Below are 27,588 nucleotides of genomic sequence, written 5' to 3'. Positions count from 1 at the left end.
ATCTGCCACTAGACAGTTGGTGACTAAGCCAGAATGTCTGGCATGATTTGGCTGTTTGCTAGCGACAGATTGTAAGAGAGCAAACTGAAAAATGTGGCGAGGAGTGTTTGAAGAGTGTGGGGAAACAAGTGCAAAACCCAAACAGAGCAATGCCACAAATTCTCTTGTAGCAAATAAACACATTCATAATGGTCTACATTTCATACCTTTTTGTGGGACTTGTGGATGTACTCTAGTTCAGGTGTGTCTGCCAGCCACAAATTCAATTTTTTGTTGTATCTACTTCGAGTTTGTGAAGACAGAAAAGCAAAACCTCTGGCCCAAAGTCAGCTGGGATAGGCTCCAGTTGACTGCAACCCTAATGAGGCATAGAAACGGATGATGGAAGCCTGAACCGTGTTCACTTGTTGTTCTTTAGAAAGGAAGAAAACAACCTTTTGGACTTTTTCTTCCTACTCGCAGGTTTAGGAAAAACAAAGCACAACACAACCGTAACAAAACATTTCATTTGTGCTAGTAATTCTTCAGCATATTGTACTTTACAACACAAGCTCTGTGTTCAAAGTGACAAAGCGATACTGTGAATATTGGAGACCTTACTGGACGTTAATATTTTTGTCAGGTGGCAGATTTCCTAAAAACTTTATTAAAGATAGCCAGTAAGAGCCCTTGTCTTCACTTCTTAGGCTATCTACAGAATTTCACACAGTTCGAGCACTCCTCTCCGATTCTTATGCTAACATTCTCTACATTACCCCTCAGAAACTCTCCACTCATTTTTGTTGCTAACATTTGTCGCTCATTTTTGTCGCTAACATCTTTGTCGCTAACATTCTCTACGTTACCCCGCAGAAACTCTCCGCTCATTTCATCTTTGTCGCCACACTAATAAAAAATAATAATCAGACCACATAGCCATCCAGTCTGTCATCTTTAATCTCAAAACATGTATGTTTTTTATTCCGTATCCTAGTTTGTGTCGTAGCTTCCAAATAACAAATCACAAATGTCAAGAACACAGCCACTGAGCTCAGTTGCAATGATTGCACCATCTGTGCAACAAGCCAAATACCTTCGCAATCTAATTCCAATCGATACAAAAGGCTGTACAATAACAACAAAAAATAATAAAGAGTGAGAAAAATGGTTGCAGAAAGATATTAGAACAAGCTGGGTGATGATACGCAGACATCAATACAAACTCTTGCTCAGTGACTCTCTGTGAGGGTAACATCAGTGGTGGTTTGTTTATTTTTTGGTGCATGTATTTTTTGTTGTGACCTAAGGCTGAAAGAATTCATTGACTAATTCAACAAAAAAATGTTGGACTCGTTATTGCAAATGCATGCCTAACTCGATGTAGAAATAAGAAAGTGTGATGGCAGTGAGCCAGAAAAAGGGGAGTGTATTGACGACGGAGAATGTGAAAAGTTCGGGATCATTTCACATCGAAGATAACGTGCAATGTGCATCAAAAGAACACATTTTCCATCACCGAGACCAGCTAACGTCTCGATGTGAGTCAATGTGTGATGTGAAAGGAGCCTGAAGCTTTGACCTTTCTGACAGAGTTCATGCGTTCCAGACAAAACAGTAGGGAAGAGGAAGAGAGGTCAGTCTGAAGGTCAAACAGATTATGAAAAAGTGGGTCGCGTTAGGAATGTGACAAGAAAATAAGCTCGTTGGGGCTGAAACTAGCCTTGTCGGAATTAGTGTCTCTCTATCTACTATTATATTTACTAACATGTAAATTGTAACTAGGTTAACCAAGCGATTTTCAGAGTGGTATGCGGGATCCATCTCGTGATGCTCGCCCTCCCAAAAAAATAACTTTCAAGAATAGCATAATGGCTCGCGGATGGGCAAGTTGCCCAGTTTCAGTCCTTGATTCCTCAAACTCACATTGCATTCTATTTTCATGCTTGTGAAGAACACAAGTGCCAAAGACTCGCCTCTATTCCGATTTGTTTTCCTCTCAGAAACTCTCCCCTCATTTCTCTTTTCAATTGAATTTGTCGTTGCTATTCTTTCCTCGCTTTGCCACAGGATTGATTTGCCCTCTCCAGCATTGTGGAACTGAGTGGGTAAAAAAAAAAAATAGGAACATGCTACAGAAACCTAGCATGCACGCGCTGGGAAATAATCCGTGAAATGTGAGGCAAAGAGAAGATGGCGATGCATGTCAAGACGACGGCTCCTTTCTATTGTTGCAAGCCAAGTGTTTGTTAATTGGTATAATTATAACGACAGGAGGAGGAAAGAACAATAAAGAGACAAATAAACACAGGAGACAGAGGCAAATGGCAGCATGCTCCAAACAAAGTGATGCTGTTGATGGAATGTGGCAGCAATTAGGAGGAACTCTATGCAGCTCAGCGTTTATTTGCATCACATCTTATCACGTTAACCCGTCTGAACTTGACTGCTTATTCTGCAGCTGGATGTTGGGGCTTTTATGCCCGGCGTGTTTTCCCGCATGACTGGCCACAATGAAAGGCCAATAGAGCAGAGTGGAGACAACCGTGACCAAGTACAGAAGAAGCAAATGTTACAAATTTCTAGCCAGAAAGTGTGATGGGGCCTTGAGGCACATCATTCAAAAGCAAGCAGTTGGGAAAAAGACAACAATATGACACAATGTCTGTTGTCTAGTTGACCGCGTATTGCTTCCATGACTTGCATATAAACTGACGACGAGCAAGACGGCAATTATGACTCTACTCTCGCCATGTGACTCATTTGCGGAGCAGACAAGAGACAATTCTGAAGTGATACTGAAAGGATGTGCAAGCCAGACTGTAATCCTACCTCCTCCCAAAAAAAAAAAAAAAAAAAAAAACGGAGAAACTGCAGGTTATTTATTCCATCCCTGCATGATTCTAATCTCCGACTCAAAAACTCAGCGAGCTGCCAACTGGGAATGTGGTCTAAAGCAATGATGGAAAAGAAAAAGCATTGTCTCAGATTTAGTGGTTCAGTTGGAGTTCCCCTTCTCTGGGCTCCAGACGTTTAATCCGCCTGGCATGGCGACATCAAACAATATTTTTCTATGAGATGAGATAAACTCTAAAACGAAGACATGTGTGGTATTTCTTTATGTGTTTGCGCCATGTGAGCATTCACACCCAAAATATATGCTTCGGTGAAATGGCAATATTTTTTGCTTTATTTATTTAGCAATATTTTCTCTTCTCCTTAATTTCAACCATCATACATCCCTGATAGTAAAATCTGGCACTACAGTATGAAGTTGGAATTCTGGTGTTCGTTTTATATTCCCTGTATAAGAAGACCCATTGCACTAATTTACTCTGAATTCCAGCAGATGGTTCTTTAATAATTTTTTTTTTAAAAATGTCACCAGACAATGCCTCAATTTCAATGCCGCCTGTGGTGCAGTAGACTAGCTCGAGTCAAGCTAGCTAAACTAAATGCTAACACCAAAGCCGTCCAAGTCCTTTTATCAAGAAGTTAGAACATTCAAGACTGATGCCGCAATGTGTTTTGGGTCTGACTCATGTTTCAGTTGGCCAGCTGCAGTTTCACAAAAACATGCAGGCTTAGGTTGGCAAGGGAGTACATGACCCCTTATCTTTTTTCTTTTCTTTTCCAAGGTAGGAAACAGACCGACATTGTTACGAGAACATTCCATGACAAGCCATGAAAGCGGAGAATCAGTTTTTTGGGGATTTGGAATTTTAAAAGTCGTCAAATTATGGATGGAAGTGAATCATTCAGATTCTTTTGAACTCATTCTCTTGAAGTTAATGAGCTTTTCAAGTCATGGTTCACTTACAATGGCAAGAAAGAATTACTTACACACAGTACAGACTGGAGATGCGAGTTGCCTACTTACGATCAAGTCCGTTGATGTACTTCATGGATATCTCACAATGGCCCCACACAGCGCTGACGATGGGATGTAGCTTCTTGCCCTTCAACCCTCGGAACGCCACTCCTAAATACTGTCCCTCCACCATGAAGCTCAGCGTGCCCTCGTCCATGTCCAGAATGACCAACAGAGAGTCTGGTAGTGTGAACGCCTCCTCGGGTTCCAGGAAGGAAGGGTAAGTCGGCAGTGAGCCGTGGGCACGGTTCTTGCTGTTGTGGTAGAGGCGGTTACGTCCCAGATCCCAGCCCCAGGACTCAGAGTCTGACCCCACCAAGGCAGTGTACCCGACAGAATGTAAAGAAGCTTCGGAGGTGGCTACCCCGACAACTGCATGGGTGCCGCGCTGTCGGGACGGCCAGTGAATCCTCCAGACGTGCAGTCCCCTAGTGTATCCCACCCGTCCCCGGATGCAGTCCGTGCTCTGAGCGACGGGGTGGCGGTGAAATGTCAACTTATCCTCCTCTTTGATGAAAATGTTCAGCGAACGGTCATCGGCGTTCCACGCGTGACGAAGTTGGGTCTCCAGGCTGGCGCAAGGCATGTCCAGAAGGAGATCCAGCCTGGGAGGTTTGGAGAAATCCGGGCCCCTCAACTCTGGGTGCTGCCTACTGTGAGCCGAGGGTCGGTAGGATGGGGAACCGCCGCTTTCCCCGCGGCCGTCCACAGATTTGATACCACCGGATATCTTCTGGCCCATGGCTGCAGTGGAGCAGGCAGGAGAAGGGAGGCTGGGGTCGGGGCGATGGGGAGGGAGGATGGTGTTTGTGCAGGTGGCCCTGAGCACAGCGTGACGTTACCTCATCAATGCGGTGCAACTGAAGTGTGCTGTCCCTACTGAGGTGTGGTAGAGGGAGATGGAGGAGGATGTTACAAATGAAAGATGAATGTGATCTGCGTTCATTCCCCAAATATCTTTGGGAGAACAGAAGGGCTGCTGCCAACCCTGTTGACAGAAAACAAAATGGAAGCAAGTATTAAAAAAGTCAGCAAGTTATCTTTCACTTTTCAAGAAGCAAGATTGTGATGATATAGAGCAGACGTCTACAAAGGCTGCAAGAGCCTATTATTATTATTTCACGTTCGTTACGAGACAAAAACAGCAACAACAAAAAAAAACATTTCTAGATTAAAGATACATTTCTTCAGCAAAACAATTTCACATGACATGCAGTGACTACAATTCCTACAATACAAATCCAATCGGTATTTGAAAAACTGTGGCCACCGCTAATGCTATTGCTAATGCTATTGCTAATGTTAGTGCAACTATGTGTAGAGAGCTAAGTGTTGGAGAGTAAACCTGAGTCAAAAATCTTAACTTTGATGTATTATTAGTGTCCGACTTTCCATTCTATCTAGTATCTATTGATGAAAACACAATCATGTTGGTAGATCTAAAGAAGCTAATGATGACAGATCCAATTAAATAAGTAAGAGGAATGGCAAATGGCGAGTGATGATGTTCACAGAATTAACGCCAAATTACTAGTTGGATGCGGATAACGTGATGAAAGGATGAATAGACACACACACACACACACACAGATTGTTGCATTCACACAAATACATTTCCTATGAGTCACGCTGCATCATTCCAGCAAATGTGCACCGATGCCAGCCCGATCATGCAACCCTCCAAACATTTCTCTTGTGCAATATTATTGGGATTTGCAACTTGTGAATTTTCATTAATGAGCGTGTACATTTTAATGAGTATTGCCTGAGTCTTCAAGAAAAACAAAACAACCTGGTAATAATTCATCTGCACCATTTTAGTGGGCCTCGGACAAAACCACATGGAACACAGCAAAATATGAAAATCACTGGATGATTTCCTATCTGCGTTTTATGACAGACGCAATCGAGAACATATTCAGCATCGTTTCTTCATCATTATGTGAGAACATAGGTTCCATGTGGTTAAACTGACATCATGGTCCCTTCCAGGAATGGCGGCTGCTACTTATGGTTTCAAGAGAGAGAGTCACACCTCAGAATGAAGGTGTGGATGACATAACTCTCGAGATGGCTCATCTATCTACCGCAAAAGTTTCCCTCATCTGCCACAAGACACAATAAGCCCTCATCGTGGTGGGATGAAGATCAATCAAAAAGAAACAAACTATAGTAAGAACAAAACGTCATGAGCCGATAATGTTGGGAAATGCTTTGTTGCTCATCATCACATGCATAGACTTGTCAGTAGGAAATTAGCTTCCAAGGAATGTTTCCAGCATGAATAATAACGTCAAATTGAAGTACGTATTCTCCTTTTCAAACAGGGAGTGATTATATAAACACCCTTTTTTAGAAAGATAGCAACAACAGTACTCAACGGATCTTTTCTCCGCTGTACCGATACCAAGTCAACTATACCAATACATCAGCGTACACTAAGAGCCTTTTTGTAAGATAGGGAATTGTGTACAAAACAGTTTGATGGGATTTACTGCATGTAACATGACTAATGCATGGTCCGCACACACCTCTTCTGACTCCCTAGGCATTTCCCACTAAAGCTCGCTCTCTTTCCTCGCAAATGAGGTCATGGCAACGGGTAGCCAAAACATGCACCCAAACCCAGCACACCCCCAGCATGAGCAAGTTCAGTGCTGGGACAGGCTGACAGCTGTCTCAGTGTGGGAGTGTGTGTGTGTGTGTGTGTGTGTGTGTGTGTGTGTGTGCCGATGGATGTGTGTCCTCATGACTGGCAGACGGGTTAAAGGCGGTCGCAGCATGCAACATTCATCACTGCCAAAGAAAACTTGGTGTGTGTGTGTGTGTGTGTGTGTGTGTGTGTGTGTGTGTGTGTGTGTGTGTGTGTGTGTGTGTGTGTGTGTGTGTGTGTGTGTGTGTGTGTGTGTGTGGCTGACAATCCAGTTACGGGCTGTCATCAAGGCGACATTTGACCTCCAACCCCGCGGTCGCCACGGTTGTCATTGCACCGCCCTAAGGCTGGCGTAGCGTCTGATGCTGCAATTCACAGCAACATGCTTCTCTGCCATCTGTTATTTATTTTCGTTACCTATTTTTTATTTCACTGTTATAGTTGGAAGATGAGAAATTATTTGACAATCAAAAATATATATGGTTTGCTTTTGCGGAATAACAAAAAACTTGACAAACATTTGCACAATGATGATCTCCTAAATTCTGATTCTTTCACTTTAAATTATTTTTTGGCATCTGCTACACAATACTGTGTGTAATAATGTTACTTAAAAAACATCAAGGAAATTGGAGTCATTGATTCATTAATTTAATTTTAATTTGTAATATGTCCACTACTATATCATGCTCAAATACCAATCAATACAAAAAGCTTGCAGGAACTCTAAACAGTACACAGTCAGCTTAGTAAGTGAATCTTGTCGCTAAGTGAAGCGCCACTATGTGCTCATTAAATGCTAACATTAGCCAATACAGTGATCCCTCGCTACTTCGCGTTTTGTTTGTCGCGGCTTCACTACCTCGCGGATTTTTTTTCCCAAATTAAAAAACAATTTAAAAGTCAAAATAAAACTTCTAAATTGAGGAAACGTGTCCAGCCTTCAGGACAATGTAGTATTTTTCCAAATGTTCGTTTACATTCCTTTCGAAGACCGTTTTCGCGTGTTAGCACGATCCCGAATCAGCATCTTTCCGATAACTCGTTAGCCGGCCCAGTACTTCTTGTTGGGGACCGTACTTCGTGGATTTCACTTATCGCGGGTGGTTTTTGGAACCAATTATACGCGATAAACAAGGGATAACTGTAATAACCCTGTTATTATCTGTTATTAACGTCAGCCAATAATATGTCATTGTCCACAAGCCCCCATATTTTCTTGTTGGCCTGTACACTTTCAGTTAATTTGCGTTTTAACAACATAACATCCATTCAATACATTGAGTATTTATTATTTTCGTTTTAAAGGAATTCATCAGCGTGAACCTTCACTGTCATGCGGCGTTCCCTCGACTTTGACTAATTCCAGTGACGTCTGAAAAATGATTCACAAAGTGGTCACTTCTTCCACGTTTCCACTCCTGGGGACGCACTGGGGCGCCAGACCGAGCATAAACAGACCTCACATGCGACCACAAGCGCACACATTTATGTTACATGTCTTCGTGGCAACAGCCGCACCACCCCCCTAGATTAAACAAACTGCCATCCTTCCTACATTCATACATTCATTCCTGCTGAGGGAATCCCTGGGTGGCTGAGTTTGTCGGAGGTAGACGTAAACTGAACCGTCTGGCTGCTGACAGCATGTCAAAACACACGGACTGGGACATTGGCTTGATGAAAGGAAGTGGTGTTCACGCATTGTACTTATTAGGCATTTACAGAGTAGGCGCCATTACACTGAGAGTTTTCTACCCTTTCCCCTCCACTTCACTCTCATCTGTCCATCCCCCTCCCTCACTTTTTGTACAGTGCCGCTAAATCCATGGCGCTCTGCCGCATCACTTGGTGCAATTTATGGTCTATAGGCTGACACCGAACGCTCCGTCTCCCAGCATGCGGCAAAACAAGCTCAGCATGCAGCCTGCTAACGCACTGTACACAAGCAATTACGCACGTATTTCGACACTGGAAACACACGCTAAGTGACCATCACAAAGTACAATGATCCCTCACTACTTCACGTTTTGTTTATCGTGGCTTCACTATATCGCGGATTCTTTCTCCAAATTAAAAAAAAAATAAAACTTCTAAATTGAGGAAACATGTGTCTAACCTTCATGACGATGCCGTTTTGCTCCAAATGTTCGTTTACCATAATTTTCGGACTCTAAATCGCGTTTTCTTTCATAGTTTGGGTGTGGGGGGGGGTTGACTTATGCTCAGGAGCGACTTATATACATATATATGTTTTTTTCACTTTTTTGGGCATTTTATGGCTGGTGCGACTTATACTCCGGTGCGACTTATAGTCCGAAAATTGCGGTACATTCCTTGAGAAGTCCGTTTTCGCGTGTTAGCAGGATCGGCAATTAGCATCTTTCCGCTAACTCGTTAGCCTGCCCAGTACTTCTTGTTGGTGACTGTCCTTCGCGGATTCCACCTTTTGGAACCAATTATCCACGATAAACGAGGGATTACTGTACATAACGCATAGGGGGATTTTAAAATTCTCTTTAACTGGTAGTAGATGCTTCACAAGCGCTAAATGCAAATAACAGTGCAGCCAGTGAAAACAAATGTTCTTGTCTATGCATGTAATATGGATTAAATTGAGTCACTGGTCCTCCCTGGTACTAATAATGACCTCTTTAAAAAACAGCTCCATTCGTTTTCTTTACCTTAGAAATTTAAATAAATACGTCGTACTAACAAACTTGGTGACTGAAATCAGGAGAACGCTAACATGCATTCTGCAAGCATTTGACACAGCTGAGAGGTGTGAAAAATGGATAGTGTCATGGTAGACGGTTAGCGCTACAGTGATTGAGCGCCTCTTTACCCACACGTACGCAAAACCTATAACTCTCTCTCCCTTGCTCACTCGCACACAAATACAAATGCTTGCCTGTGCTATCTAGAAGGCAGTAGATTCAGGCGGCAGATTCACAACCCCAGTGGACGTAAAACTGAATCAAAGTCAGTTTGAATACGGTGCACCAATGCTGCTCCTTTGCACATTCAACATAAAGTCTGAATTTAAAACAACCTCATGACATTGCCAAGTTAATTGCTAAGCTATGGTAAGAGTGACAGGTAAAAGACCGTAATTGAAAACTTGGGTGATTACCGTTTTTTTCCATGTATAATGCGCAGAATTTAACTAATTTATTGTCCTAAAATCTGGGGTGCGCATTATACATGGGTACGGATTTTTTTTTTTTTAAATCCGGATATGATACGGAGGCCGCCATTACAGATGCGCTTTCTTCTCTGCTGTTCACTTCAAACACGCTCCATACGAACACAATGCTCTCGTATCAGACGCTTGCTCGATCACCTGCTCGTTTGCTGTCACAATGTACCCTACACAAATCCGAAACATTTCTTTGCTATCGAGTTTGCTACCGCATGTGATACTGACTGGCAGAATAACATCCGGTTGTTCCCAAAGATGATCTTTTTTCTGAAATAATTTTATGTTTACGGACATAAGTAAGAGTCAAAATTTGGGTGCGTATTATAGATGGGTACAGGCTTTTTTCCAGCATCAACATGCCATTTTTAGGGCGCGTATTATACATGGGGGCGCATTATACATGAAAAAAAACGCTAAGTAGACTTTTGCCCTGTCTGGCTTAAATAGTGTTAAAGTGCAGCATCATTCAAATGAACAGCAAAATATCTGGCAATTTAAATATCTGGACAGGAAATTATATGAAATAAAAATGTAACTGAAAATTATTAAATGATTAAAATGATATCATTTTTAAAAATTCAATATTTATGTTATGTTAGGGGATTAGGCACAGGGTGAATTTCGCTGCTTCTTTCATATTCCAATATTAATAGGAATACCGTGTTTACACTACAACATATTACTGTAAAGAGCATTTTTGAGTTGCCTTTAAAGCAGCAGTGAGTGAGTTACTGTAGAGTGTGTTTGGGTCTTTTTTTTTTCCTCCAGGGCTTCGCTACAGAATAAAAATCTAACCTACTTTCAAGCCCCTGAATTGGATAAGTCATTCGCAATCAAATGTGCAATTGTAAGCTACAAAGACAAGGTCACCAACTAAAACAGAAAGCAAGACAAATAGTATGTTGTCATAAAATGTGTGATGAGAAGAACTCATTTGTGTTACAGTATCATTTTGATCAGCAAAATTGCTGGTACGCGCACGAGTGTGTCAGTTTGTCATTGATGTCAACAAGCGACCTGGACGATCCAAAACTAAAGTAGGTGACCCAACGTTGCCATGGCAATGACAGAAGCCATTTATTCCGTTTCAGGTCAACTTCAAGTAGGAATAATTCATTTCTTTTAGCAGCAGCATAGTAATTCATTCATAGCCTCCAATGACTTGTTTAATTTAGCAACAGTCCAAATGATATCGCCTCATCTGGGACGGTGAGAGGAATAAAACAAGACACCACTTTACGCTGACATTTTATACTAAATTTGTCAATTAACTACATGATAATCAACATGACTGCACCTCGGGCTCCGCCGAACAAATGAAGGCTCACATGGTCTCATGATTGAAGCACTTGTCTCCCTTCCCCGTGGTGTTCTCCAAAATTGCTGTGTGCAAAGTGGAACAGGGGCTTGCAGCAACAGCCCATTTAACAGCACACACCCATCATAGTGTGATCCTGAAAACCCTCCCCGTCATTGGCAAATTGCTTCCTGAGTGAGGAGAAAGGAGCAAGGGAGATTAATAACAATGCTTAAGAGGGGGCAGTCATTAAAATACTGCTGGGGGAGGAAGTCTGTATAGATTTGAGACAAGTAAGAAGGGTGGCGGGGAACAGAAACAATGCTAGAGGTAGGGGAGCCGGGGGGGCCTACGTGGGTCAGCAGCTGAAAAAACAAAAAGATAAAGTCAGAAAGGAGGGCCGCTATCTCTCTTCGCCAGGGCGGACCACACAAAAGTATCCTCGCGCTCCGACCCAACAGTCACCGACAGACTAAACACTGTTGCAAGACACGCTACTGGAGGCTGTCAGATTAGGAGTGCTTGGAGTGTATAGGCTAAAAATAGAAAGCAGGACCTATCCTATTATTGTATGAGCGTGGGGGAAACATCGATTTATATCGCCGTGTTTGACCTCGGACATTAGACGCGACTTTATTTTGAAATCCAGTTCATTGTTGCTTGCTTCCTCTTTCTGGGAGCAGTGAGCGGCGTGTTGTGTTGTGAGCAGAGCAGGGACGTGAAAGGGGAGTCGACAACTAGTACGCGGCTCCTGGGCTGGTGCTATGGCTAGTGTCCAAAAAGACGAGGAAATTGGCTCCCCTTTAGGTTTCAAGTCATTCTTTGGAAGCACTTTGGATTCCAAAGAAAAGATGACTCAACGGACAAGACACATGCAGTTTGTAAATCCTGCCATGCGGTGATCAAATATTCACAAATCTCGCCGCACATTTAAAGAAAAACACATCAAAGTTCAGTGTTAAAATAAGCACTTTGTATACTATTTGTAATTTCCTAAATAAAGAGTTTGCAGTACCTTGTTGATTTTGCGTATGAATTGTTATAAATCAGGATATTGTTCTATATTTTTCCTTTAAAAAAAATATATATATGTATCGATCGTAGAGCACTATATCGTGATGTATCGTGAATGAATCACAGCAGGGTTTAAGATATCGGCAAATATCGTATCGTGTATCTTTGTATCGATATGATATCGTATCGTGACAAAACCCGCGATTTACACCCCTAATCACTATTACTGCAGCTTAAAGATTGAAAATGTTACCGTTTTAAAAAAAAACACTAAAACTTCTAATCTGTAGCTAGTTTTTGGTCAGTGTAGTTTGGACAGTGCAAATATAATAAAAGCATCAATAAGACATCAAAAGAACAGCAGGTGTAGTTAGCATGATTAGCTTGTTATCGTTTTGTTGTTACAACAAAGTTTTACAGTTCCACCCCATTTCACTTTGTTTACATTTACTAATGTAACAAATATGTCATTTAATGTAAATAGCATTTTAGAGCTAGCATGATACAACGAATCTCATAGCGAAGTACTTCTATTGGGGACCTTCTCTGCCGATTCTTGCTACTCTTAATTACGCTGCATCTATATCTATTAGAGGCATCGGTGCCGCCCTGGCATGCTACAACACAACATGGTACTAAACTGAACAACTGTAAATTCTTGCTGCCATAGTGAGTCGCTTGCATGATTTATTTCAGTTTTGTTTATACCACACGCACTTCCTGAATTCCCACCAATTTTGCATCTGCGCTCGGAACAAGCAAAGCTGGCTGGGTATAAGGCGACATAACTTTTATTATTATTTTGCAGCACAATGGGGAAATTTGCACGCACTGGCCGGGAATTAAACCCACGCTGTCCGCATCATTACACTACTAGTGCACTTGCCTGGATACACCCTTGAAAACAATCGCTTCAAAATCTGCCATTAGCGGGGAATTAATGAGAAACCAGGCTACAGCGGGGGAACACTATCCCGCAAAAAAGAGGCACACACACATATATATGCATACACACAGACAGGGGGTACCCCAGCTGGCCAGCTGGGACCTGGAGGCCATTAAGACAATTAAAGGAGACAGTGCAAGAGTGAGTGAGAGATGAAGAGAAAAGTAGAAGCGTGCGGTGTGCATGGTAACATCCACAGGGGGGGAATGTTAAATATAAACACAAACGTCTCAATGCATGCAGGCGAGCTTTTCCCTCATGTACACCTCAGCAACAGCAAACCATGCTCACTCTGCAGACATCCAGGTGGATGCTACTGCATAACACGTCATTCAACATTTCTTGAAATAGAAAGCAGTTCTTTTCAGTAAGACAGGCATTTTTCTAGGCAGCTTACAGTGACTCTCCAGTGAGCATCCTCACGTCTGGCAGCGTCTGCCCAAGTCCATGTTCAAACTCTTCTACCCGGCCGGCGAGAGAAGGCAAGCGGATGAGGGCAAGAAGACGACCAGCAGCCGGCAAGTCGGATAGAAAGAAGAGAGACTTCTGTTCTCTGCCAGCCGCTTCGGCGTCCTCCCCTCCTCCTCCCTCTTTCTCTCTCAAGCGTTCCCTCCCTCTTTTCCTCCCTGGAGCTTATCTGTCCAGGGGCTATTAGTTATTCCGACCACCCCCTACCTACCCCTTTGCTCACCTTCCCCCAGCACACTCTTGACTCGCAATTGTGTTTCCAAGGCACCATTGTCACCATGAGCTCCGCTGTGGCATCAAACATCTCCAAACTCCACTCCGGTCACAGAATGTGCTCGCTTTACTCTTTAGCAGCGCACCAGACACACAGAGAGAGACAGAAAAAAAAAATTGCAAACTTTTCAGGCACCCTATACATTGATATCCCAAATTAAGGGTTTCGAAAGGTCATACGGTGCCAACTGATTATTTTGGTGCCCTTCACAACTACTACGGAGAATGAAAACTGAGGACCGTGGTGGAAACTAGAAAGGGCGAGGGAAAAATGAGAACGAGCGAACGAGAGCAGGAGAGAGAGGCGAAAGTCGATCCCCTGTGATCTCATCAAGCTGAGTCGCCAGCAGCAAAGCAGACCAGCAGGCGGCTAAGAGGAACACCCGTCTCACCTTCCCCCTCACCTTCCATCTTACAAAGAGCTCACACAGAGCGACCGATCGGATCAGGTCCCAACCGCGCCCTCTTGCCTGTATACGAAAACCGTATGGTGACACACACCTACACGTGCCGCCGGACCCGCACGAGGCCAGCATGTGGCAGCTAAACTGCCAGTCATGTGACCACCAAGTTTATTATGTTTAAGGAAAACTAACAAGTAAAAAAATAAATACACTTTTGTTAATGAAATCAAATAAAGCAAAAGTGTATATATGTATGTAGTCACACACACACACGTTTTGCGAGTCTTAAGAGGGACTACAGTGATTGCAGTCACGCAGGTCTGAGGTCTAGCCAGACCACTTCCTGTATGAGCTTCCTTTCCCCAAAGTTTGTGAAGGCACCAGAGCGTCAAAGCCACCCATGACACAACATCTCCGAATGATATTACCATTTCATTGAATCACATGTCTGCGCATTTTGCAGCACTCATGCGCTCAGACGTCTACACTTAACAAAAGTGCACACATCGAAGTTGAGTCATCGATCGGTCACAGCGGAGTGTTTGTCTCAGCTCTGTTAAAAGCACGCTGTTTAACTTCTTGGATGATTTGTTTCTGCTAAGTCACTGCAAATTGAATATCAGTCAACATGGGCTCCTGGGTGCTCCTTCCATTACTGGTCAAGTCAAGAGAAGTGAACGACAACTTAATGTGGGATGGTAAAACGATGAACGGGAATAAATTCTGCCGGCTAATGTCAGGATGTCAATCGAACTCATTCTGATTGGGAGTGCTGGGTCAACCTTTGGCCTACAAGCGCAGAGAGTGAAAACAAACCAAACAGTGGGGACGCCTGTTTTTATATAAAGCCCAGCCAAGGAAGTGAGAATAGAACAGAATACAGTCGGTCCCCCTTTTAGAGATAAATACAGCTTCCTTTTTGTCTGGAAGGACTTTCCATAAGATGTAGCGTTTGAAAGGTTTCACCCATTCCGAATGTGTCTGAGGTAATCTCCAATTCCATTTATAAAATGTATAAATATAATAGTTACATAGTAATGTTACAATATATAATTATTATATAATTATATATATATATATGATTATTATATATATATATATATATATATATGATTATTATATAATTATATATATATATATATATATATATATATGTATATACACACACACACACACACACACACACGCACACACACAAAACACACACACACACCTTTAATTTAAAAAGTGAATTTTGCTCAATTTTACCAGTGTGGGGGGAAAAAAAGAATTAGCCAAATGAAGCTGAACTTCCCTCAAATGATCATTCCCCCATCTTCTCAGCTGGACTCTCCCTCAAATTGCCTTCTGATTTTCTGCCTCAAAGCATATTCTTACTTACGGCGGCCCCTTGGGGTCTGGGGTCACGTGTGCGCATGCGAGTTAATCTGCGGTACAATGAAGGTGAGTGGGTGGATGGGGGGGGGTCGGTGGCTGTTGTCACACTACACAGCGAATTAGGGCTGCGTGTGCATGTGAGCGCGCACTGCCTTCTGCCGACACACGTGTCAAACACAAAGCCATCCAACTGTCCACATGGCCCAGGGGAGACATGTGGGGGGTATTGGTGCCTGGGAGATGGATGGTGGGGGTGAAAGGGGAAAAAGGTAGCGCAGAAGAAAGGAAATAGCGGAGTTAAATGTGCAGCCCGGGGGTGAAAGGGTGAAGACGTGTTAGAGGGGAACGCAGGGAGGACACGAACAATAAATGGCTCAAAGAAACATCCACATGAGCAAAATTGGAGCAAACAGTCAAAGAGGGGTGATGAAGGTCACATGGGACTTCTTTTCATCCACGGCCACAGGACTTGTGAGGTTTACAGTAGCAACCTTACTCTGACATTAAACTGACTTATTCAGATTCAAGCTGAGAATTTAATGAGATCAAACCTATTTGGAGTTTTATGCCCAATAAGTAACAGGACAAAATCAAATGTCAGCGAACGCCACACGGCTCCTACACAACGATGTCTTTTAGTAGCGATAAAAAGTAATTTACGACTTCATTTGGAAAACCTTGTTCAAATCCATATATTTTGGAATAATTATATATCATTCCTAATGGCACACTGGCTTGTAATAAAACATAAGGGGGCATTGCGGTCATTGGTCTAACAATGGTGGACAAGTAAGGACAGTGCCATGAACAATTCTTATTTATAAATAACAAGACACAATAATATATTGTAACTATGGTCATTCATAGATGGCAAATAATTAATTGATCGTTTCACCATACTCTAATCGGGAAAAGGTCAAATGTGGACTATGCTCTTAACATCCGGTTCCTCCTCTCTTCAAGCGTCGTACGGTCTGAAAATAAAAGTAAGAGCTTATTGACGGACACACCGAGCGATTGTCGGCTTCTTGCATGCACATCGATACACATGCTGGTCGTTCGTTGGGAGGCTGGTAAATGGAGGCAGCGGGAGTCCATCTGCTGCTTCCACTCCTCATTCTCACTCCATTAAAAACACAACCTTTCCATGTCTCCTTACAGGAAAACATTAGGCCTGAGTCACGATCGGACACGCTAAGCTCTCTTGTGCAGGCTCTTCAAGATAATTGAAGCATCAACTAAGGGTATCCGGAACTTGCGTTCTTTTAATAAATCAGAAAAGATTGTTATCGGCATATTATTCTGCCAAATAACAAAATCAGCCTAAAGAGAATCCATATTGGTCAGGCACTAGCACATGACCTAGTAAACAAATTGCACGCCAGATTACCATTTGCACATAAATGGGCTGCCAGAAAGTATTTTTAAGAGAACAGTTCCAGGGCATAAATGAATCAAATGAAAATATCTTCAAAGAAGTGTCCTCAATTGTCTTTTCTGGGTAAGTGTTCAAATTGAGGCTAAACATTTTTTATTCTTTTGTTTCATTCTTTTCCAGAGAAAAATAAAATATTGTGAAGAAATGGAGTTTTGTTATGGATTCATCCATATTAATCATCCATGGCTTTGGATTTTTACCGTGAAAGAAAATGAGAAAGAAAAATCTTCCCAAATGTATTCCAGACACTTTGTCCCCAAGTGTGTGCCCTGTGACCTCTCCCTATTTTATCATCCCATCTCCGCTCATTGCTCCATGAGACTATTCCTGCCACCGTCTTTTTTTTTTTTTTTCAATCCGCTGCCAATACTCCCCTCCCTTTATTCTCACCTCGTCTTCCCTCCTCCATTTTCACCAACAGCTGCTGCTCTGCGTCTGTCGTCGCTGACCTCTCTGCACCACGTGCCACGTCCTCCTTGCATTGTCCCCAAGAGGGCCTCGGTCATTAATGTGCATACAGAGACAGACGCGCACACACACTACACATGCACCCATGATGGGCGGAGGTCTCCCTCACAGTTCACATGGAACTCATTTGTCAATTAAATAGCCCATAGACAGCAAATCCTTCAATTTAATGGGCCTGGAGGAAAAACTGTAATTAAACATGGTCAGTTTATGGACATGATTATAATGGTAGATGAAAACATCACTAGCGAGCCAGTATGTGCAAAACCATTTTGTTTCGGATGTGTGTACCTGACTTAAAAAAAAAGATAAGAGAACAATAAAAGCTATAAAACTATTGATGCTTGTGTGCTCCCACTAGTCTAAACGCAATGTTCTGATTAATATTGCGCTTTTGGAATATGACTAAAGCAGCTGACTGAAAATGACATCACAGTTGCCAGCTCACAACCAATTGCGGCTCAGCTTGTTAGTCGTGATTTCTCCCAAAATGCAACTTACACAAGACCCGGGGGCCAAATACGGCCCGCCGCGTCATTTTCTGTGGCCCGCAAAGACAAATTGTGCAAATTTGTGTCATTACTGAAATTGCCTTAACTTTTAAAAATCGTCTTTTTAAAATATTTGAAAAGTTTCCACTAGTCTGACTTCTTTTGTATCATACTGTATATATAATATGAGGCGTTCATACATTTATTTGGGTTGACAGTCATAACGGCCCTCCGAAGGAAAATGTAATTATGATGCGGCCCGTGACAAAAATGAGTTTGACACCTATGCTCTAGAGTGACTTATGTTATTTTTCTTCATCTTTATGATTCTGTTTTTGTCTGGTACGACATACACTTCAGAGTACTTAGAGTAACAGCACTCAGCTGTATACACCATCTTGAGTAGTTCACAATCAATAGTTATCTAATAAAATGACAAACAGTAAAACAATTGAAATACATACAATAAAATATCACAAAAGAAATGTTTTGCTACTTTTAACTTGTTCGGGACGAGTTTTACTCTGACTAACCAAGCAGAGAAGGGGGGGGGGGTCCTGACAATACGTGCAGCCATAGGAAGCCGACATGGCCTCCTCAAACAAATCGGGCTCACGTAAGGATATGAAGCGTGAACTCTGGACTGGATTATGACACTTTGCCAATGAGACACGTCTGGCTCCCGCACAAACACATGTTCAGATAAGCACGAGACACTGTCTCAATACATGTTGGAACATGCCTCTTGACAAAATACATCAATAACACACTACGAGTATGCATCTTGGAATCATTGAGTAGCTTTGCTGTTTTAAATAGAAGGGAAATTGGGACCGACAAGCTCAAGTTAATTAATGATGCTTATTAATAATAAATGCGTGTCACCGGGATCATTTCATTTATTTAGAGCAGATAGAAGGCTCCTGGTTTCAGGTGTGATGACCTAGTGTACATTGAACTATATAAAATAGTGATGAGACGCGGGATTCAAGTCTACGTCATTGTGGCTTTGGCTCTTGTTCGAGTGTCCACGCTTAGGGCTGAAGGTCAAAGGTGAGTTCGATAGAGGATGTGGACAAAAGCGCAATTGATGACGCTCATCAATAAGAACACTCAGACATACACCAGGTTTAAACATCAGTCACTTGTGAAATCGATGAGCGGACATTTTAAAAAATATATAATAATAATAATAATAATCCTAATTAGGTCGAACTCTCTGCTTCATTAAATCCATCCTGAATTTAATTTAGAAATGACGCAATCCTTGAAAATAAAAAAGAGGAGAAAAGATCGATAAAATAAGTGAGGGAAAAAGAAAGACACAAGATTACATTTTGCCAACAAAAACAAAATGGTCAAAGATGTGCATAATTACTTGGATGCATTTCAAGTCATGGTCGATGCCTCGCCTCCACAAAATTTCCAGGAAATCAGCTGTTTCTGCACAATCTTGCGCACAAATAACACCACGCTCAAGCAGAGGCAATAAATCAAAAAGAAACACTCGCTTACATGCAAAAAAAAAAAACATTTGGCTGAGCGCATACGTCAACGCCTCTCCATCTTTAAGCTGCAGCAGATCATAAAGCCCGTGTCAGCATTTAAACCTTTCCCATTTCCTATGTCACATTGCGAAGACACCCATTTAGCACTGTCACATTGGGTGACACGCATCATGTGACCATCAGCGAGGCCCTCGCCTCCCTCAAACAGCTTCATTGCTTTCTCATTTTACCACTTGACATTTTTTTGCTTGATTAAGTGTAACCCGGACCAAAATAAACATCACACACGGAGAGCAGCTGAGTGATCATCAGGGAAATGTTGTCCACGCTTTTTGTTACACCAGCAATTAGCCACCGCGGCTAATGACCACGCTACGAACAATGAGCCTTATTCAGCAACATTTGTTAGTCCCACAACTGCTTGCTTATGTCATTAATCAATTATTTCGGATGAAAATTCATCATCTGCAATTCTCTTTGTTTATTGTTTCGTTTGACGCTCAATTTGAAACGGCAAGGAGCCTATTTTGAGATGAATTGCTCATTATTTGCCCAAACATGCATTTATTGCCAGCCGCTGTACATACCGTTTCCATGACAACTAAGAACACTCAATAAGCATATACATTACACGCAGACAGACAGCCATGCATGTCAGATCTAAGTAGGACATAGGCCTACACGCATGACGTCTCCACTGTAAGCGTGAGAATGAGAGTGGGAAGATAGAGCCAAAAATAGGAGCGCAATAATGAGGGTCTTATCATCTTCTGCATCGTTTCCATATCTCCTCTGCAGCCTCCTTCTCCTTGACAGAAGCAAATGTTTCCCTGCGGCCGTATAAAACATAACACGCCGGGAAAGTATTGCAATTTGCTAGCTCACTGAGATTGGATGGCTATTCCGACTACTTTTCTTCACAAGCGCGACTCTCCAGTTACACCTCCAGTGTCTTTAACTTATTCAAGACGGTCACTGAGGATCTGTTACAGACACAAACAAACCAACTGAAGCCAACTGATGCTTTTCTTATGGCTTTATTCAGCGCATTGCCACATCTGTTGTTAAAATATAACAGCTGTTCTTTCCTAACCGAGAGATTGCGGGAGGAAGAATGACGCCCCCCCCCCCAACTCTTCCTTCTACCCCTCGCCAAGTGTCAAACTAAAAGGAATAAATAAGTCATAACATATGATAGAAGTGCTCTGCTATGTGAACCTTATGCACTCGCTATACTTTCCACTCCAAATATTCATCTCAATCTATTTCTCATTCACACGCATTTGCCCGCCGGAAAGCTCAACTTGACAAGTGGGATGACGATTTCTCGCTTTCACACAAGGAGAAAGAAAAGGTGCTGACTGGGTGACAAAATACAGCAGCGATTTCATTGTCAAAGCGGTTCTGTCCACACTTGTATGTAAACACAGATGATGTGTTTAGTTTAAGGGGATGCTTAAAAAAGCCACACATTTATTGTGAACACGATCATGGATCTTGGCGAATTTGAAGGTTAATCTATTAAAATAGGCATTTATTAACTTTTTTAGGAAGTTTGACAATTACATTACAGTAATCCCTCGTTTATCGCGGATAATTGGTTCACTCCAATACTCCATTGTCCTACAGGTTAGACACATGTTTCCTGAATGTAGAAGTTTTATTTTGACTTGTAAATGTTTTTTGAATTTGGAGAAAAAAATCTGCGATGTAGTGAATCCGCGATAAACAAAACGCAACGTAGCGAGGGATCACTGCATACAGAATTTGCAGTAGGGATCCAGAACCAAGGGAGGTGGGGTGGGGGATTCACATGTACCAAAAAAAAAAAAAGTGCTACAAGTGCATGCAGACATGCACAGTCTGCACCCCTCAGACTGATGATACACCTCATCAAACTGCGGGCTGTTTCACATGTTTGTGGGCCTTTAAATTTGAGACTGCTCCTAATCCTAGCCGTATGTCTGGCGGTAAAGCCTCACACGTTGCGGCGGTGCTCTGGTTTCCGCTGGGAGTCTCTGAAGTGGCCTGATGAAAGGTGGCGGGGTGAGGCATGCCTGATGTTATGACCACAAGTTCCCAAATGGGGGACAACAGAACCTGTTGGCCTTTTTAAATCACAACCACCACATTGTCATAAAAAACAACTTGAAATATCAATTTGGCGCTGAGGGGGCGTCTGAGATAACTTTTTGTACTTGTCTACTTGGGAGGTCGGCCCGTGACTTTTTATTTTATTTATTTTTTTCCTGAGTAGTGATTTTTTAATTTTTTTTATTTGGCACCCGGAGTCCGATTGCTAGCAATTCTTCCATTGTTAAAGTCATAATAATGCATAATGCATAAGTGTATATCTGCTGCTAGCTCAACTGTTGACTTTGCTCTGATTTCTCTGCTAAAAAAAAAAATGCAAGTGGGAATTAGCCTCAAGCATCACTTGAATGGCTTGATCACAGTTAAATAATTTATAAATTATACACAACCAAACCACCTCTATCAATGATTTATCATCATCTTTCGAGTTTCTATTCCAGGACTTGGCTCACTGCCGTTTGGATTCCTGACGTTCTCATCTCACCTGTGTGGAGTCGTGTCTATTTGCAGCGTCCTATCACTTTTCTTATCATCCTCATGCTGCACTTTAGGCCTCGCCGCCTTCTCCCACATTTCCCAATTTGTGTCCTGTGATTAGTCACCTCCATCCTTTGCCATCTTTCTTGTCAGAAATGACTCACTCCAGCACAAGGCTCCTTCCCGCTGCTGTTCTCGAGCTCACCAGTCTCCTTCTTCCCTCTCGCTCTCTCTCTCTTACCAAAACAAGCTGCTTCTATTTATTTATTTATTTATTTTAGGGCTCTACATCTCCTCTTGCATCCCCCTCTGGCCAAACATTCTCTCTTCTTCCACTGTTACTCTTTCTGTCCGCCCCCCCCACACCTTCATTTGTCTTCATGAACATCTTTCTTCTCCTAAACACCCCCGCCCATCCTCAACAGCGCTTGTCACCGTGAATCACACGTTTATTCATCAGCGGCAGAATTTTCTTTCATGGCACAACAACGGAAAAGGCGCAATTCTAACGACTCAACTGCCAAGTTTGTGCCCATCATTTAGGTTTGTGTTAAACAATAAGCAAGGAAGCAGCTGCAAGCCCCAGCTGCACTATTACCAGCTCTCAACTAGGGGCGTGTGTGTGTGTGTCTGCATGCATTTGATGCTTTTCAGACGGCTTTGTTTAAGGCTTAGTAAGTGCTATCTAATTGGAATTGTGCATGCGTGGTCTTCTGGGGAAGCCCATCTCCATAATTAGGCAAGGCCAGCCACACATGGTCCCCCCTGACATTTCCCTTCTAAAAAAATGTAAATATTCATGAGAGTCTAAGCCCCATAATCGTGACCCGAAAAGGTAGAGAGACGGAAACAAAAGCAAAATGAGTCGGAAGCTGGTAGAAAAAGACGCCCCGCAATTTTTTAAACACATGATGCCACCGCCGCATTGGTGGATTGTGTCACCATGGTGAGATGAGAAAAGAAGTGACACATTGAGAGTTTTCCTCATGTTGTTAGTCATCGCTGCTGTGACAATGGAGTGTTGTACCTAACAACAATTTTGCTCCACAGCTGTCTACAGAAACAATACAGCAACAAACATGGAGTCTTCATACGTGTGGTTAGCCTCGACCCGCTGGCTTCCCCTTGTCCAGTCGATGTTAGTCTTAAAAGATTCATAGCGGCAACTGACTGGCAGTGAGGAACAGGGCCAGCAGCTAAGTCACGTTGCTTTTCATCTCTAAAATCTGATCATGTCCAGTAATGCGCAGACAACTCAAGCACGTAACTAGAAAACGATTCACGTCATCAACGAATCAACTTTGCCTCAATTTTCTTCTTTTATTCCATACGCCAACTGCTATTGTTTTCAATCCATCAAATTACAACATCTTGTTTCTGTGATAACAGTTTTTTGTCCGAAACCATCAAATTAAATTTTGGTACAATTTCTTGGCACTAGCCTCTTGTTAATGTCAAACAATATTTGTGCCTTAAAATGTATCAATTGCCTTTTATTGCGCTCACACTTCCTACAAAAATGACTAATATTAGTTTTAGTGGGAGTGCAGTCTGGTCTATTTGTGGACGCATAGGAAGAAGTCAACAAAGGCTCCTGTTACAAAATCTTGAAAGACAAGATCCGAGAAATCCTAAGAGAGAGTACTGTCTCCATTTCCAATGTGACATTGCAAACAGAACAGAATGAACGGAAGACATGTCCCTTATCACACTATTTTTCAGTTTTGTCTATAGCCCAAACACACACACACACACATCCCTGCTCAGATTCAATACTGGCGAAACACAGACAACAAAACAAGCAAGCCCTCGCCAACTTCGAAACTGCCATCATTTATATGTAAATGAGCTCACTGTGTAGGAACCACAAACTGATTCACACATTCCATCTGCTCAGAAGAAAACATCACAAGGGAATGATTGGGTTTTTCCGGGAGCCAAACCACATGTAATGTTGTAGCGGACATGAAAATCTTTATTGGCATGAGAAGGTGGTATCTTTAGAGAACAGGCCAGGTTACAACCTGTCCTCAGATGACTTGTGCACATCAAATATGCTAAGAACTGAGCAGTGGCAATCTGGACCCGAAAGCACAGAGTAAGCAGAAACGTCTGAGGAAATCTGTTCACTCATAGTAGCGTTAATTTCAGGATTACCTAAATTGTTGTGTCATTGCAATGAGTCAGCTGCTTCAGGACTCACGCGTACACAGCGGTCCCTTAGCTTGTTAGCACTTAGCTAAGGTGAAGAAAAAAAACAAACAGGGACCACTTGGGACAAAAACGATATGCGTTAAACTACAATGGCTGCCGTGGCAAACTGGTTTATATCACTAGTTTACACGTTTTGGTAAAAGAGGAGGATCAGTCACTTAGATGGAACTAATAATATCAAACATTTATTGAGTGGCAGTTTGTAGCCACCCACGCTGACTCTGGAGCCAAGCCCAGCAGGGGGACTTAATTCAACACCGCAAGGGCAAAAGACACGCTCCAAAACTGCACGGCGTCCGCGTTCCATTTGTGGGAAAGTGAATGTGAAAAACGTGACGGGCAGGAGGGGACGTACTGGAGGGTAATGCACCTTTGAGCCTCCGGGACTCAGGAGCTCGAAACAGAACGAGATCAATACACGGCTTTTCTCGATCTGGCGGTAGAACAAACACATTTGTTTGACAATAAAAGGAGCCGGCAATACAGGAAGTATTTTCAGACTTTTGCCAGAAACAAATTGATCAGCGATGACGTTGGTTAGATGTACAGACCTTCCATACTTTCCTCAACGCAACATGAATCTCAACATCCAACATTAATCGTGCTGATCATATGCACCTCGACTGAGTCTAATTTCCGGCCTTCGCTGGATATGATCTTTGAGCCTGCTTCCTGTGGCATACAACAAACGCAGCAAGAGGTGGGAGAAATTAAATCATTAAAAATAATGACAGCTGATGGGGGGGGGGGGGGGGTGTACTCATAAGCATCAAAAGGGTAAAAATAGAAAGTCAAATGTACTTGTGTACTTGGTGTGTGAGATTTAATGGGTTAAATCCAGAGTGAGTTTACATATTAGCCGTCAGTCATTTTATTTCCTGCCTTTCATGGATATGCCCTTACGTATGAATTAGGACGATACACTCCAAATGAGATTTAATAAAAGCATGGATTAGTATTTCTACATGCATCGCTTTAAAAAGATTGCTTAAAAATCTAATATCGTGCAGGAAAATCAAGTGTATTCTCTGGAAGTCCACAAACAATAGCGCTTAGGTCTTGCAGGCAGGTAAGTGGAAATCGGAGCAGTCCAGCGGTGAAGATAAAGATTTGAAAAGGTGAACGTCGAATGATTAGAAGAAGAGTTTTGAAGTACTTTGAATGTGTTGAGAAGGAACGGATCGGTAAAGGTTGCAGCGATGATGAGGACGCGAAGGACATTGCTATTAAGTTGTGCTGGAGTGAGGAAGAAACGTTTTGCTGTTTTTACAAAAGAAGGAGACGGGTGATAAGTGATAGTGAAAGGAAGATGGTGAAAGGGTTGGAGCTGGCAAGCAGCTGATCTCCAGTACTGACCGACACCTTGTCACAATTTCAACGCTCCTCCTCCATTTTCAGTCCCCCATTCCCCGATCACGATGGGCCATCCATCAAGCAGAGACACACACTTATATGGGTGTGGTCGAGTCCCAATCACCTTATTCCGCTTTCATATCTTATTCGCACCATTTTATCCACACGATTTCGAAATCTTCTCTTTTGCACTCGATGGCCATCTGCTCTTATTTCCTCTCCTAACCCCTTTACTGCCTTCTTTATGTGCCCTTGTCGCATTCCCCACCTCGTATAGAATGTGGAATAAATGTCAAGGTAGCCGCAGAGGAACCTGATCACTTCTAGCAGTGCGAGGACTGATTCCATCCTTGAAGTGTATTGCGCACAGGAGGTAAATTTGTCTACGAATCCGAAGGGTCAAATTGCAGACGTGTGCCACCATGATATTACAAAATCCTCATTCAAAGTGTGAACGATGCATGTGCTCACGTATGGCCACCCTTCAGTGAGATGTTATGTGACCCTGGCCACCCCACAGAACAATTTCTAGCTACACCCCTGTGTACAGCCCTAATATAAAGGCGCCTATATGATCCAAAATGTGTGCATCTAGAAATATTTTAAACAGATCGTTAGCAACAAAATACAACTCTCAGGAAGGTGCAGTTCAGTTCCAACTACAAATTGTTCAATTAACACCTGTGTTGTAGTACTTGTATTGTTTGTGCACCTTTCCTCTTGTTTGAACAGGTGGATCGAGGGAGCACATTGAAAAATACAGTACATGTTTGCTTATCAGCTTGGGATTCACAAAGACCCCAAAGGATGGGGGACCTTGAAGGCTATATAGACACTGTAGTCCCCGGAATACGAATGTTTTCCAGTTTAACTTAATTGAACTTTACATCTCGTAAATGTCTCACGCAAAGGACGCGGTAAGGTAGCATGAGAAGCGAGTTATAAAAAAGAAAAACCTTGTAAAATTACGGCTGAATTTACAAGAGTGCGTGTCTCTTGATCATCATTGAATTACAAACATCATCATAACAAAGGGGATCAAATACACATGATACACACTGATACTCAGCCACTGTAAACATAAACACTTACTGCACGAAGAAACTCAACTCGTCTCGAAACGTCACGTTTCTGGGTCTTCTCCTCTTCGCCGTTAATGGGCACGATGTTATTCCAGCGGTGTTAACAACAAGCGACTGGCTGCTGTTTCTTTGTTGCAGTTGAATGATAGCTTGAGGAAGCCGAATGGCCAAACCCCGACTATGTGTGGCCATTAACTCAGCAACTAGCGCGCTGATTGGTCGCGTCCACCGTAGCAGCCATCACACTATTGGCTGAGGCCATGATGCTATGTTTATGGGTTACCATAAAGTCCGCCAAATTGAAAACTTCGAGTGAATCAGAGCGTGTTAATATTTGTAATGTAGAAAAAAAAAAGTCATAAATTACCTTAGAGTACGCACACTCGCTCAAATGGCAGGCGCATTTACAAATTCCAGTACAAGATTGTACTTTTTACAACCAAGCACAAAGGCAAGCGTGGTCAAAAATTGTATTCAAGTAAGAATACTGTTAGTCAATATTACTCCGACCAAAGTAAAAAGGAAAGGTAGACCCTAACAAATTATTTCAGTAAGAGTTAATTGAGTTGGTTAATTAGCATAATATTAAAAAAATACTCAAGTATCGGATGGATGGATGGATGGATGGATGGATGGATGGATGGATGGATGGATGGATGGATGGATGGATGGATGGATGGATGGATGGATGGATGGATGGATGGATGGATGGATGGATGGATGGATAGATAGATAGATAGATAGATGTATTCACACCCATATGACCTATAACTTAGAGCGCAAACTCTGAATTAAAAAAATAGGGAGCAAAAAAGTAGACAAAAGAAGTCGGTCTCCCCTTAGTGGCGATATTCGGTAAATACACTAGCTGCAAGGACCTCAATGTTGTCTAATTACTAGCCACACAAACACACACACACACGCACACACACACACACGTGGCAATTTTGTAACAATACGATGAGTACACAGATATGAATTC

The 27,588-nt window shown here is 42.4% G+C and overlaps 1 protein-coding gene across 3 annotated transcripts in view; it reads right to left on the bottom strand.

The window, feature by feature from the left end:
* Positions 1 to 26,781, bottom strand: part of LOC133165915 (SPRY domain-containing SOCS box protein 4-like) — a 39,809-nt gene extending 13,028 nt beyond the window's left edge. Inside the window, exons 1-2 of one of the 3 annotated variants that reach the window (XM_061295817.1) lie at positions 26,617 to 26,781; positions 3,857 to 4,835 (exon numbers count right to left, since the gene is read on the bottom strand). In XM_061295817.1, the coding sequence (XP_061151801.1) occupies positions 3,857 to 4,589 (733 nt within the window). In that variant the 5' untranslated portion in view covers positions 4,590 to 4,835; positions 26,617 to 26,781. Of the gene's footprint in view, positions 1 to 3,856; positions 4,836 to 13,356; positions 13,569 to 26,616 lie in introns of those variants that run through there. The other 2 variants (XM_061295819.1, XM_061295818.1) reach the window with 2 other exon arrangements.
* Between the last annotated feature and the right edge of the window lie 807 nt (positions 26,782 to 27,588).

The sequence above is a fragment of the Syngnathus typhle genome, linkage group LG13 (genome assembly GCF_033458585.1).
Source record: "Syngnathus typhle isolate RoL2023-S1 ecotype Sweden linkage group LG13, RoL_Styp_1.0, whole genome shotgun sequence".
Taxonomy (NCBI): domain Eukaryota; kingdom Metazoa; phylum Chordata; class Actinopteri; order Syngnathiformes; family Syngnathidae; genus Syngnathus; species Syngnathus typhle.
This window is presented reverse-complemented; position numbering and strand designations above follow the sequence as displayed.